Source organism: Symphalangus syndactylus, chromosome 3 (genome assembly GCF_028878055.3).
Source record: "Symphalangus syndactylus isolate Jambi chromosome 3, NHGRI_mSymSyn1-v2.1_pri, whole genome shotgun sequence".
NCBI classification, from domain to species: Eukaryota; Metazoa; Chordata; class Mammalia; order Primates; family Hylobatidae; genus Symphalangus; species Symphalangus syndactylus.
Window position 1 is genome coordinate 73,909,189 of NC_072425.2, and position 15,177 is coordinate 73,924,365.

The 15,177-nt window shown below is 44.0% G+C and overlaps 1 protein-coding gene across 23 annotated transcripts in view; it reads left to right on the top strand.

Moving 5' to 3' along the window:
* The window catches only part of TRPM3 (transient receptor potential cation channel subfamily M member 3), a 943,194-nt gene that overhangs the window by 901,772 nt on the left and 26,245 nt on the right, over positions 1-15,177 (top strand). For 22 of the 23 annotated variants that reach the window (XM_055272296.2, XM_055272299.2, XM_055272285.2 and 19 more), the window contains 2 exons: positions 12,047-12,197; positions 12,314-12,513. In XM_055272296.2, the coding sequence (XP_055128271.1) occupies positions 12,047-12,197; positions 12,314-12,513 (351 nt within the window). Of the gene's footprint in view, positions 1-8,726; positions 8,775-12,046; positions 12,198-12,313; positions 12,514-15,177 lie in introns of all 23 variants that reach the window. The other variant, XM_063636996.1, reaches the window with a different exon arrangement.

A 15,177-nucleotide genomic window follows, 5' to 3' on the forward strand; every position in this document is an offset into this window, starting at 1 on the left:
AATCACTTGAACCCAGGAGATGGAGGTTGCAGTGAGCCAAGATCACGCCATTGCACTCCAGCCTGGGCAACAAGAACAAAACTCCATCTCAAAAAAAATAAAATAAAATAAAAACAGATAAATCTGCCAAGATGAAAATGTTTATTTGTTGTACTTTAACTGATGTGTCAATGTTGCTCTGGGAAAGAACAACGTTGTTAGCCCACTATACAAGGGTGTGCTGTCACCCAACTATTTTATCATACTCATAGCAGTTCACATTCAGCATACAGTTGGACACATAGTCACAACACAAGAGCCAACAGCTGCTTAGATTCGAAGTGGAATGTGGACTGCCTATTATCTGGATTCTTGGTTGTTTGAGGAGCATCAGTTGAAGCGTGAAAAGCTCAAGTTTTAACGGTAAACAGAGCTTGGGACCCAGAGGGCACAGGGAGGAATTACTGCCTGCAGATCAGAGAGATTCGAGCCCGAACTGTGAGCTGTAAGTACAGATGGGTTTCTTGCATCGCCTCTTATGAGGGGATTTGTAAATAATGTCAGCAGGAACTTATTTGCTTGTATACGCATTCCCGAATATTAGGAGCCACATTGATTATTTCTGTAGATATCATATAACCCCTCAGGCACAATGCAATGGGAGTCGACAGGAGCCATAGATTATTTCTCTGGAGGTGGTATAGCCTCATGTCCCCTTATGTGCATTTACACATAGACATGCAGTCTGGCTCACTGGACTGATCCTTCCAGGCACAGAGAGCCCTGATATGAGGTTGCTGGTGCTTTTCCTAAGAAGGCCCCTCTTGAAGAGGGCCCTGGCTCTTCCCTCTTCGAATACTCTAATACCCTAAATAGGTATGGGCTTCTGAAAAGTAATACAATCCCATTTTAAACAGAAACAACAAGCATATTCCTTAGTCTGTGGCCTGTAGGCTGAGGTAGTGTGGACCCACAGGGAAAACCCTCCACAGTAAAGGCAATGAGAATGGACTCCAGCTCCCTTCACCTACAGGGGAAGGGGTGCCTCCTTCTGCCCTCATTGCTCTGAAAGGTGTATTGTTGCACGTCAGGGAGTTGTGATGAATTACAGGCAGGTGGACAGCAACACAAAAATCTGAAAGAGTAACTTATTTTATGTTTTCTCTGAAATTTTTCTGTTGTTTAGGTTTGAAGAAGAAAAGAACTTATCTAATCCTATTTGGTATATGCAAATATCAAAATGAAGGTGTAATGATGTTGATGAGGCAAGCTCTGAGTAAAACTGAGTTTAAACGCAATTATTTCCATTCTTCTACCCCTTCCCAGAGCTTCCCTCTCCCTTCTCACAGCCCCTCCCTTCTCTGATGAAACTACTAGGCAAGGAAACTGATTCCTTCTAAAGTCTTAGCGACTATGTTCTCAACCAGAGAAAAATGTTGATCGTAAGAAAACAAAACTATACAGAGTAGGTTCAATAAAGACTGACTATAAGTGTCTAAGAGAAAACCGCAGAGGCATTCAAAGACAGGAAGCAGAGCATGACGTGCGTGAGCTGACTGGGAACAAAACCAGAAGTGGTTTTGGCAAGTCAGAATCAGAAGACATGACCACACTCATCTGCTCTACTTCTCTCCTGCCTCAATCAATAATCAATCAATCATCTCTCTCCTTCTCTCTTGCTCTTTTCTCCCATTTCCTTTCTCCCTTCCTCCACCATCCCTCTCTCGTATGGCTTGCTTTACATGACCCAGTGAGGTCTGGCTCTATATGATCTTTAAGCACTTGCCATCATCTAACTTAAGTCTCTGCACTTCTGTTTTATTTCTAAAGACAAAGAGTCTGATTAGTCAGTGGTCATTCAATGAACTCACTCCTTCTTGGTCAATGGTGGGATCTGCTCCAATCATCAGTAGCCTGAAATGGGTGAAAGGGGAAGTGAAGAAATGAGGAAAGGACTTTGTCAGCCTGAAGGATGCAGGGCTGCCTCTTCCAGCTGTGAGCAGGGCAAGGGAAATTTAACTTGGGTATCAGGTATCTATTAACACAAAAATGCTATAGGAAAAACCATCCTAGAATTCAGGAACTTAATGCCATAAGCACGTATTGAGCTCAGAAGACTGAGAGTTGGCTGCATGGTTCTTCTGGTCTGGGCTGGGCTCAGTCACATGCCAGGAGGTCAGCTGGCTATCACTTCCTCCAGAATAGCCTCAGCTCAGACAGCAGAAGCACCTGGAAGCAGAGGTTCCCTGTGTTTCATTCTCCAACAGGCTAGCTCACTCATGTCTCTTATGGTAATGGCGGAAGCCAAAAAGTGGAAACAGAAACATTAAGGGCTTTTCCAAGGTTCTGTTTGGGCCACATTTGCTAACATTCCATTCACCAAAGCAAACCACATGGCCAAACTCAGAATCAAGGAGTGAGGAAAGAGATCCCACCTGTTTAGTGACAGAAATTCTAACATCACATGACAAAGCAGTGTGGATCCAGGGAGGGGAGAGAAATTGGGGCTATTAATGCAGTCGATCTCCTAACCATGGCAGCAAACCCACTGGCATGTACAATAGGCTAGTTTAGGTATATATTCTTCCCAGGCAAGATTTGCATAAAATCTTTCTGATATTAATTCCTGATACAAAATAATGAAATACTAAGGTTGGAATTTTGAAACTCTCTTCAAATAAATAATTTTTGTTTCCAGGTAAAGCTAGATATATAGTACAGGAAGAACATGGAACCAAATAACAGAGGGAATTGAATTCTCCCCACTTCTCCCCAGGACACTCTTTCCCCCATACCTCCCCCCTGCCCCACCAACACACACACAACATACTTAGATTTGTGACATCCTGCTAATTTACTGGATTAAAAAATGAGACATTGAGCTTAATAGTGGGTTCTGAATAGCTCAAAGCCGAAACTGTGTGCAAATAGCAGATAGACTGCAAGCCAAGATGGCCCCGAAGAGTTGGAGGCTATATCATTGGTTCCCCTTTTTCCCCAGGTGGGGGCTGAGTTCCATTTAATGCAGTGGGAGCTAGTTTGCTTTTCTACCAGGAATAAAAAGATTAAGGTTCTACAAGTGGCCTACAGTTGGCTCCTGGGATAGATGATTCAGTTTGGGGCATAGTTCAAGTCTTTTGCTCCTTTTCCTGGAATCATGGAGTGACAAAATATCAGGAATAGATGGAGTTTAGAGATAATCTAATCCAGCATTTCCCAAACTTCAGTCAACCACATACCCCCAATTCACTAGTTTATAGCCTTTGTTCTACTCTTAAATATTTTTAGTTAAATTGGCTCATTTTTTAGAAACTTAATTTATTTTTAAAGATTTATGGTCACAAGTTGAAAATCAGTATCTTTTGACATAAATAGAAGATAACCACAAAATAAACAGAATGAAAAACCCTACATTGTTGTGAAATTCTACCAGATGCTTGAGCTCAGTCTTTCCTAAAAAAGGGAATTTAGCAAACATTACGGAAGTGTTAAAAGAATAGTATGCTTAAACTAACACTCTCTCTCTGATGGCGTCAGGAAGATGGAAAGAAGCTTGACAGTGTCATCCCTATGCCCTGCTTCTGTGTCGTAAAGCCATCTTGGACTTCCCAAGCTGTGTGTCTGTTGCACTGTAGGGAATATCAATAGCCCAACTCCCTTCGTTCATGGATGGAGAAACCAAGGCCTCCCACCAATTTCCAGTGGCTGCCTTTGAGCCATATCATTATCAGTTAGCATCTTACCTAGTGTTTGGGTTAGGTGAAGAGAAAAAACTTAAGCCACAAAAGAAGTAAAAGGGGATGCTAGTAGATGGTGCTTTTGACTCTAGAAAGTTGGGTTTGCCTGGTTTTCAGTGATCTCTGCTCTTCTTGTCCACTGTAAGAGGATATTGGCAGTCACCTACCAAAAGCAATAGAAAGATCCTCATGTTTCCACAGAGAAAACCTCTACCTGGACCCACCACAAAGACCCTCAGATAAGGAAACTTCTAGAAAGATGTAGCCATGCAAAGGGAGGCATCTCCAGTTCTCTTGCCAAGGAAAACGTTGTGTCAGGAAAAGGCCTAAGAGCAGCATTATCTAAATCAAATTTGTCCTCCCAGTAAGCCACAGCAGCTGTGCTAATGGCCTTCTAAATCCTCCATGGCGAACTGTATAGATTTTCAAAAGGAGGTGGAGAAATCCTCTTTGTCTCGTTATCTTTTCAAGATGGATTTTTAGTTGAAAATCCTTTCTACAAAAAAAATAGGATAAATATAGTCAGATACTCAACTAAGCTCTTTATTCCATTGCTTGTGATTTGGACTGAGCTTTTGAAACATTTCTTCAGACAGGAGAGGAAGGGGCATTCTTTAGGAAATATCCTTTTTCGCCATATTTTTAAGGATGACTCTGATTATATCAAACATTGGTGTTCCATTTTAAATTTCTCTGACTTTTTAGGGACAAGATGGTGTGCACATTAAATAAATACTTCTTTTCCCTGCATATTATAGGATGAAATCAAAAGGGCAAGTGTCTTAATCTTTGGGGTGGAGATGCCTGCCCCTGATACCTCTTACCTGAAGCTAATTTCTCTCTCCACCCTCTGAACTTTTAAACTGTTCTGTGTACTCGTACTTCATCTGAACAGCTCAGGCCAAGTTATTCATGTCGATGGGGACAAGAATAATCAGTGTCTAATAAACTGTTTCTCCATTTGTTCATAATTGAGAGATTCCTCTCAATCCCATGTTGGCTCTTTCTTCAGAGGCACCAAGGAAAGGGAATTTGTAGCTCACCAGGCTTTTATAGACATCCTGATTTTGTTCTTCCTGGCTCTGAGCTACCTGACAGGGACCCTAAAGTGTTCTGAGCCTCCCTACTTCATATGTAAAATGGGAAACATTAGACCTATCATGTCAAAATATGGTAAAGATTAAAATGAGGTGATATAAGTAAAGCTCATAGCACAGGGCCTTCCATTTAAGCCTGCAATAGGTGGTCACTAATATTACATTGGCAAGGCCACGTGAGGTAGAGCAGAGTACATATAGAATTCAGGGTCAGACAGAGGGTAGTGCCCATTTCTACTTTATTTGTAATTGTATCTTCACTGCCAGTTGCCATTGGCACATCAGCAGGAACTCAGTATTTTTTGGATATATGGAATGTTTCTGGCATTATCCCGTTATTAGCTGTGTGGTCTTGGGTAAGACATTTCACCCCTCGGCACGTTTTTCCTCAACTGTAAAACAAGGACAATGCATTTCTTACAGAGCTGGTAAGAAGATGAAACACAATGTCCAATGTAATGTGCCCAGCATGGAGATTGCCACATAATATGCTTTCCACGGATGTTTATTCCCAAATCTCTACTCTCCTTCACATTTGACGATCCCAAATAAGGAAAAAACTAGGACCAGGATTTTCTGGGAACGCACCATTTTTAAAGCTATCTTTTAAAATAGGCAGGGGGCAGGGTCCTCAGGTCCAGGACGTATGTGGGGGAATTCCTCAGTCCTCTCAGGATGGTCCCTCGTCACAAGTATCAGTGTCTGAAATAAGCAAGATGTCCTATTCTGACCCTTTTTGGTTCCTGGGCAACTGTGAGGTGGTATAGGGCAGGTACTGGCCAGGCCATGTGGGCTTGAGGAGGATCCTGAAAAGAGGAACATCACTGATCTTTCACCCCAGACCTCACATTCCCATTTCTACCGGGACTGAGAGAAAGGTCCCTTCTCTTGCGTCAATTTCAGTTGGTTGGTGTGCTTTCAGGAGTTTTGTCTTGAGAAGGTTTCCAAGGTCACATCTTGGCTCAGAGGGAAAAAGCATCAAGATTAATTGGCAACATCTGTCATGGATGCAAGATGGGGTATTGTTGGTTTGCCATGGAGATTTACACAACAGCATCTAGAGGGAGATTTTTTATAGCTTTTGTCAAAGACCAGACCTATTGCTTTAACCTTGGCAATTACCAAAAACCAAAAAATCTATTTTTTCCCTCTGTTAGCTTTTTGCTCTCACAGGAGCCACCCTATATTTACAGGTCATGATGACACTTGATGAGGTCTTGACATAAACAGGAAAATAGACACCCAGTGAAATAGAGGAGTTGTAACTCACAGAAATGCCTGACATTGCAGGTCACATGTGCAGTGTGTGACATCCATGTCTGCAGGCATTCAGCAAGTGTTTATTCAGCACCTACTACATTCCAAGTAGTGTTCTAGAGGCTGTTTAGTGAACAAAAGAGACAAAAATCTTGCCCCATGAGGCTTATATTCCAGCAAGGGACGTCATTGACTTGTTATTATAAAAGTTTGTGTATGAAAAACATTTCAACCATTGGAAGGCTGTGCTCCAAAACCCCCACAACATCTATAGGGAGAGCTTTCTTACTATCATCCATGTACTGTGGCAGGATTCTACCTGAACAACCTGTTAATTTGTTCCAGAGCCCAATCATCTATTTCTACTTATTAATGCATAGTTAACAGAAATAGCATTTCCAGGCTTCTGCCATGTGATATGTCAATGTGACCCCCATAAGTAAACCATAGAGAATCTGAATCTCCAAATGTTTGATCCCTTCTAATTCACCACTGCTGCATAGATGTAGCCTTCCCATTCTGTACCTGCACGTGACTTTGAGGCCCTACGACTTAATCTTAAGCTATGACCAGCTTCTAGAATAAGTTTTCTTCACTTTAACTTTGGCCAGGTGCTTGGCCAAAGTTTCCCAGCTGCATTAATCCTACAGGTTTGATAATAGGTTTAATCTGTGTCATGAGTTTCTAAGTCAAAGATCCCAATTGGACAAAATTCGAGCTTTATCAGTATAGGCCCCTTATTTTATACTTTGGGGAAGAAGGGGAGCAACATGGCCTCTGGCTCCTGGCAATAATTCAACCTTGGTATCAGATCAGGTTTTACATCCCATGTTGCTTCTTCCAATCTTTCCATGCCATTCCAAGACTCCAAATGCAGTCTCTCAGGAATGAGGTGCCCAAAATATGAACATCTCTTATTACTGGCTTGTGGACAAGGGCTAGAGGTGGGGGTAACTGCATCAGTCAAGACTAATTACAAGTAACAGAAACCCAATTGAAATTGACTTAAGAAAAAGAAAGAATCCCATGGTTTGTATGACTGTAGAAGGCTGGTTTTAGGCATGGCTGAGCCAGGAATCAGTTTCTGTTCTCTGTGATAGAGTCACTCTTAGGCAGGCCTTCTCTCCTTGGTAGGCTTACCTTGTATAGTGAAAAGAGAACTTCTCTTTTATACTAGTTTCAGCAAAAGTTCCAAGGCTGATGCTTATTGAGCTAATTGATCAGGTGTGGGTCACATGTCCATCCCTGAACTGATCGCTGCAATCAGGGAATAAAACACACTGATTAACCTTCTCCTAGATTTGGCATTGAAGTTCATTTCACCCATACTTCATGGACTGAGAGTGGACAAGGGGTGGTTCCACAAAAGGAAACTAGAATGGGGAAATATACACTAGGCAGGTGGAACCAGTCAATATCCACTAGACGGACTCTGTACTGACTGTCACCATGAAAGAGAGAGGTGACAACATGCCACTTGGTATGGAGATGGTACTGACCATGCATTTGCCTCTTGCAAAAGGACCGAGAGGAAAGCCACCCAAATGTCAGGTCCCAAAAGCAGGGAAGGAGGAGGCCCAGGGGAAGTCACCAGCCTACATTCCCTAAACATCCACCCATGTGCCATCTTGGGCGCATGTCCCTGAGGCATTTCCCTGGGAACATAAATCTCCAGATACTCGTTGGTGCCATATGACAATCCAGATAATTTATTCCCCATCCTGGAATCTGCTGCTTATCAGGGCTTTAAGGCACCAGTTCATCTTCATCAGTGGTAGACATCTGTAAGTTTGAGTCATAGCACTTTCTAGGTCGGTAACTACCCAGAACAAGGACATCATTAGAAACCATTATAGAACAACATTTTGCATTAACTGCTGCATATAATGCTGTTTCTTTGCTGATATTACCAAATGAAGGCTGTTTATTAACTATTCGTTTTTACCATCATCATCATGGTAACAAGGATCATCTAATTCATATATATTGCCCTTATTGCTATAGAACCTAGACGATGTTCCTCAGGCTGGTCCTGACTACCAGACTGCTCTGTATGGCCAGGCTAGAGGGACTATCACAGTTCAAATGTGAGTGCTTCCTCAGAAACCCCATCCAAGCTCATATCACACAATAATGTAACGTTTTGTACCCTTTCTATGTCTCTACTAAATTGCAAGTTCTTTAAGAACAGGAAGCATCTCTCTAATTCCCAGTATACCCTGTATTCAGCATATTATAACCACTGAATACATGTTTGTAGAGTAAGTGCTATTATTAGTGATTGCAAAACAAAGAGGAATAAAACATAGTTGCTGAGAAGCTGAAAGTCTATCAATTACAGAAATAAAAATACCAATCATGACGTCAGCTAATGTTAATTGAGTGCTATGTGCTAGATACTGAACTACATACTTTGCATGCATTATCTTGTGTAATGATCTTGACAGTACATTACTTGACAGTAATATACCATTATTACTCCCATTTTACAGATGAAGAAGCTAAAGTTTATGGACAAAGCTAAAGTCAGATCATTTGAAAATGGCAGAGTCAGGGTTTGGGGGGGGTTTTTTGTTTTTGAGACAAGGTCTTGCTGTGTCACCCAGGCTGGAGTCCAGTGACATAATCTCAGCTCACTGCAACATCCGTGTTCCAGGTTCAAGCAATTCTCCTGCCTCAGCCTCCCAAGTAGCTGTGACTACAGGTGTGCGCCACCATGCCTGACTACTTTTTGTATTTTTAATAGAGACAGAGTTTTGCCATGTTGACCAGGCTGGTCTCGAACTCCTGACCTCAGGTGATCCACCCACCTCGGCCTCCCAAAGTGCTGGGATTACAGGCATGAGCCACTGCACTCAGCCAGAGTCGGGGTTTGAACATAATACATGTTCCTAACCACTAAATTAATACTACCTCTGTTAAAGCAGGATGAGTAAAAGGTGGGGGAGGCTGGAATAAATTAATACCCAAAAGATTGGCAGGAGGCTCCCGGCGCCAAACAAATCAAATCTTCAATAAAGATATTAAGTTTCTCAGGAAGGTACATAATGTTAAAAAAAAAAAAGATATTAAGCTGGTCCAATATTTTAATTAGTGAGGGCCTTTGAGGAACCAAGCAGAGACCTGGAAATATGTTGACGGCACTTTCTGAAAGTCCATGGAAATGCACATGGACCACTTGAAACAAGCAAGCACCTACTGTTCCTTGTTTCCTCTCTCAGCTGGGCACAGGGGCCAAGTGGAGGAAGTGTCTTCATGGCCTTCCCTCAATATAGGGTCAAAAAGAGCAAGATAAATGAGCTCTGCCTCTCACAAGTTTATTCCATATTCTCTCAGAAGAGTCAAGAAATGGAGATCAGGGACCACATTTGTAAAAATCATGTAAGTTCTCTAACTTAACCCCAAGCAGTTATTTCTGCTCTTTGTTGGCGTCTACACAGAGATCTGAGCAGGAGCCAGAGGAAAGGGCAGAATAGAGGAGTGACCAGCCTACCAGACTGTTAGGCTGGGAGGAAGTGGGTAGAGTAGGTGCAAGAAGCTTCGCAGAGGAGAGAAAAACAAAGCAATGGTTCCATGAGGCCTGTGGCCAAGTGGGTAGCAAAGACGCTGAAGTCAGGTTGAGTGTAAAGATTCCTTGCCAAGCTGAGGGCAGGATTTCTGGAAAGAACCTAAGAAAGGAGCTAATGACCCCTCAGAGCTAGGACTGTGCATCACAAGTAGGCCTGCGGAGGTGTGGGAAATGTCTATTAGTGTCCAACAACAAGATCGTGTCCCCATGATCTCCTGTATTTATGCAACATTCGTCCCGTACAGGTGCATGTGGATGTGCTATGTGTACGCACTGAGCCAGATGATGAGAAATCTTGAGGAGCAACCTTCCACCAGGAATCTCGTGTGGAATACAGACGAGTAAACTGGCAATGGTGATACAGTGTGAGAGACCCCCAAAAGGGCAGGCAGAGAGTGCTCTGGGATTGTAAGGAAGATACCTACCCAAGTCCTTGCTGGATGGGACAGCAAGGGAGTTGGGTGGGCTTTGGAAAGCCAGGTGAGCACTAAAGAGTAAGCAGGATTCACCCAGGTGAAGCATGGGAATGAGAGCAAGGTAGCAGAGGGGTCTTTTAGAAGCCAAGCAGCAGCATGGCTCAAAATCAAGAAGTAAGAGAGCGCATGGCATTTCTAGGAACTGCAGGAAACTCAGTCCAGTTTGTGCTCAGAGGGAGAGGTGGGAGGTGGCAAGACATGGCCCAGGGCCAGGCACTCTCAGAGTTTGACTTCATGCTGAAGCCAGGGGGCCTTCGTTGCTGAGTTTTCCTTCTAAGGGTGGAAATGATCAGGACCTCTTACAGGGCTGTCTTGGGTGTTTAGTGCCACAACTGCAATTATAAAAAAAGATTCTTGCTCTTCAAAAATGCCTGATTCTGCATCAAATCATCTTGGCAGGCAGAAATAAAGGAAGCACTTTGGTCCTCTTTTCTTGGCCATAAAAACCAGGTCTTGGTGTCCTAATGTTATTAAAATCCTCATAGGCTGAGAAGATGCATTTTGGGCCTCAGAGCATATCAAAAATTACATAATTTTTCCAGCCTAATTCTAGCCCAGTGGACTCAATTTTCATGGCAATTGAGAATTACCTAGAAAGTTTTAAAAGAAATGCTGATGCGTGGGGCACCCTCAGGGATTCTGATTCAATTGTCTGGAGCCAAGCTGGGCATTGGTATTTTTTAGAGCTCCCCAGGTGATCCCCAGGGCAGCCAGGGTTGAGAATCACTGTAGAATGTGCAACCTAGCAACGGAAACTCTTGAGAAAGGAATGGACGCCTCTTGCCAAGTACTCCAGCCGAGTAGATTCTGGGTCAACTTTTCAAATCTTCCTGGCCGATCATCAAAAGCAGCCTGTGGCAACTGCTGAGACCTCTTGGTGCTCCTCCCACTCCCCCCAACCCCCTTTTACAGGTAGATGCAAAGAGCCTTGTTCTAAAGCCATTATAGGGGGCTGGAGAGGGCTACCTCACCCATGCCTGGCACCTCACGGCATCATCTGGCTTCCCGAGCCACATTGTCTGTGCAGCACTAGGAAGCTTTGTCAGGGATTTTTTTCTTTCTTGCATTTACCCGGAAATTCCAAGCACGCCTCATTAGCACATTACTCACACTCAGCCAATCCCACATATCACCTTCCTCCTCACTCCCACCTCCAGGCTTTTTTTCCCCCTATTTGCCCATTTATCCACTGCGGTTAGGTTTTGTTTCCTGTGCCCTGAAAAGCACACTTTTGGAATGGAAACGCTGCTGGAAGAACGGGTGTGGCTGTGAGCTCCATGATCGCGGCCCATCACCCCTCATTGCCCTCCTAATGAAATCCCATCCATCAGGAGCAGAGAGCGACAAGCCCACTAAATACTTCCCAAGGCACTGCCCTGTGTTGTTCCTTCTGTACTGAGACAGCAAATCGTTAGCTGGAGCTCCCAGGTTGTTTCGTGCAGCAATTAACGGCTGCCCTGGTGTTAATTTCTGATCAATAGTCCCGAGATGCTGCTGCTCTTACAGCTGTCGGGCTGACAGCCTCTATAGCACATTTTGAAAGTAACTTGCCAGTGGTGGGACTCTCTTCTCCCTGGGCACACCCAAGAAAAGTTCTCACCAGGCTTCAGAAGGAGCACCAAGTGCCCCTCACCCAGTGTAGGGGCCTCACCTCACCTAGCGGCAGGGTGAGCAAGCAGGTGGCTCCACCCCCGTCTTCTGGTCAGGTGATAACTTGGGGAGACTGTGGAACCGAGGCCCCCCACCGCCAGCGTAGCAGACCCTCGAGATATTCATGAGGCTCTCATTTTTCAATTTTGGCTTGTTTGGAACTTTTTTCTGTTTGAGATGGCTATATATTTCTTCCATCTAAAACCCTCATACAAATCTTTTTTTTTTTTTTCTAACTCAAATAGACAGTTTCTCATTTCTTGTGTGTGTTGCTCCCTCCAGCTCCCTGTGGACAGAATGAGACCCGAGAGGATGGTAAAATAATCCAGCTGCCTCCCTGCAAGACAGGAGCTTGGATCGTGCCGGCTATCATGGCCTGCTACCTCTTAGTGGCAAACATCTTGCTGGTCAACCTCCTCATTGCTGTCTTTAAGTAAGTGGGTCGTTTAGAGCACTTGGGATGGATGAGGACAGCAGGGGTGAAGGGGAGTCGATGCTTCAGAAAACAGTGGGTTTTTCTCACTTGATTCTCTTTGGTCTCTATTTTAGCAATACATTTTTTGAAGTGAAATCGATATCCAACCAAGTGTGGAAGTTTCAGAGGTATCAGCTCATCATGACTTTCCATGAAAGGCCAGTTCTGCCCCCACCACTGATCATCTTCAGCCACATGACCATGATATTCCAGCACCTGTGCTGCCGATGGAGGAAACACGAGAGCGACCCGGATGAAAGGGACTACGGCCTGAGTAAGCTTCAAGCGACAGCCCAGCCGCCACAAATCAGAAATCCCTACCACTTCCTATAGGCAATCATGCAGAATCGCATGCCCACCTAGTTCCTCCTGCCTCTAGCAGGCTGCAGACAGCTCTAAAGGCTTGGAGAGTATTGGGGGATGAGGGAGTTGACTTGAATGAGAAATAATGTCAGAAGGAAGATGGTAGAGGCTGAAATTGAGCACTCTTAGCCTCATGTCTTTCTTAGGGAGATACACTCAGTCTCCAGCAGGGCTATTTTAGTACCTTCATAAGTTCTAAGTTTCTTGCTTTCCAGAGATCTCATCTCAAAATACATCAACCATATTAATATGCCACCCAAGGCTACATTATATATAATTTAAGCAATAATTTCTGGACCTATAATTTTTTCTGATCTTAAACATTTTCCTAAACCTTAGGGGCTGTGCCTAGATTGCCTCATGAGAAGACCAGCCCTGCTTTCTGTTACTCGGAAGACAAAACAGAAGACCCTTCACCATCCACCTTCCAGCCCAGTGTTTCTAAAAGGAGGTTCTATTAGCATTGAGGTGGAACAATTCCTTGTTGTGTAGGATTGTGCCACACACTGCAGGGGGTTTGGCATATCCAGCCTCCACACATTAAATACTAGTGACTCCCGCAGATTCCTAAATACCCCTTGGGTACCACGCTCCATTAAGAACCACTGGGAATCCAGTCCCATACCAGCAAGCTCCTACGGTTTCTCAAAGTGTGTCAAACAGGCCACCTACATCAAATCTACTGAACAAGAGCCTCTGGGATTATAGCCCGGGAGTCTACCTCCCTCTGTGTGGTCACCAGGATATCTAAGGTTTGAAACCAAAATGATTTGGTCAACAGCTTCTCTAAATCTGAAGCTCTTAACACCCTCCCTGACCTTGCAGTGCCCAAGTTCTTTTTAGACATTTAAATTAGAGAGACCTGGGAATTCCAGAATTCACTGTTTCCATCTGAAACACAAATTTAAACAAAGAGAAAAGTTGGAGGGATCGGGGTGGATGACCTATGAAATAAACCCTAAGCTTCTCGACTCAGGAACTCTAGCCAATGTGGAGGAGCATGGGATACAAAATCAGGGGCAGCGGGATGCTCTAATGAATGATAGCCTGCAGTGGATAACATGCTGAGAGCTAGCTCAGAGTCCCAAAATAATTTACAATAAAGCATGAATCATTTGTGGTAGAAGAGGAACCTCACTTATCCAGAGAGCTTAGGAAGGGAGTGTTTGTAAATACAATGCAGGAAGTAGGACAGTCCAGAGATCCATTTCCTTTCCAGTGCCCACCCCCTCACAGAAGGCCAGAGAACCTGAACAAGCCAGACACTGGGCTAGATGGGAGCCAGCTCCATGCAGCTGCTGTTCAGGGTTTTCTTCTTGTTATCACCAATGGTAGCAACGAAAGCATTGCCAGGTCACTGGATGCTCAGAAGGGAGGAACAGCCATGTCCGCTTTCTCAGAGAAGAAAGATTTTAGTGCTGTGGCTGGGTGGAAAATGGTGAGGGTCAGAGACAAGGGCCCTGCATTACACGAATCAGTCGGGGAAACTGAACTTTTCACTATCCATCTGTAGGCTTAATTAAAAGAACCCAGGGCACTGCCAAGTTCTGGCAGAGGCTCAGACAAAACACCCTGAAATGTAAAATTTAAGTTTTATTGTTAAAATTTGACGTGTTAATGGAGTTTTAAAAAATAGTATTTTATTTTTGTTAAAAAGGCATTACATATAGCCAAAGAAGTTAAATGAAGTGCCAGAAGAATAAGTGTTAAATATACTCCTTTGAGTCTCAAATATAGCAATCGCATAGCAGCAATAGCAATCGTCTGTGCTTTGAGGGCCTCTCTAAACTGCCTGTTTTCATTCCCCTCCCTCCAGACTAATGCTCTGTGTAATTTCATGAGTGAATCTCAAGTGTCCCCTGTGATACAGGTCTTCCTCACCTCAGGAAGCCTCCCATATTTGACAAGAGCAGTCTGATTTCTGGTATTTTCTTTTCTCTCACCCGCTTTTACATTCATACTTTCCATGCCCCAGGCAAATTCAGGCTAATGTCTCAAAGCAAGCAAGAGCCACCTCAGCAAACTAAATCCCTGAGGGTCCAAAATCCAGGACTCCAAATATTTGGGACAATCCCTATCACATCTCGAGGGCATGGGATTAGAAGAGTGACTTGTCCCATTTAAGAATTGGCAAAGCAGTTCTCTCCCCCAACCCTGATTCGTAAACCACTTTTTTTTTTTTTTTTTTTTTTTTTGAGACGGAGTCTTGCTCTGTGCCCCAGGCTGGAGTGCAGTGGCGCGATCTCGGCTCACTGCAAGCTCCGCCTCCCGGGTTCATGACATTCTCCTGCCTCAGCCTCCCGAGTAGCTGGGACTACAGGTGCCCGCCAACACACCCGGCTAATTTTTTGTATTTTTTTAGTAGAGACGGGGTTTCACCGTGTTAGCCAGGATGGTCTCGATCTCCTGACCTCGTGATCCGCCCGCCTCGGCCTCCCAAAGTGCTGGGATTACAGGCTTGAGCCACTGCGCCCAGCCATCGTAAACCACTTAAAGGTTCAATTTTCCACTAGGCTCTTTCTACTGCTATATCAGTTATGAATCCATTTACTTTCTATTAACAGGAACCAGGCTA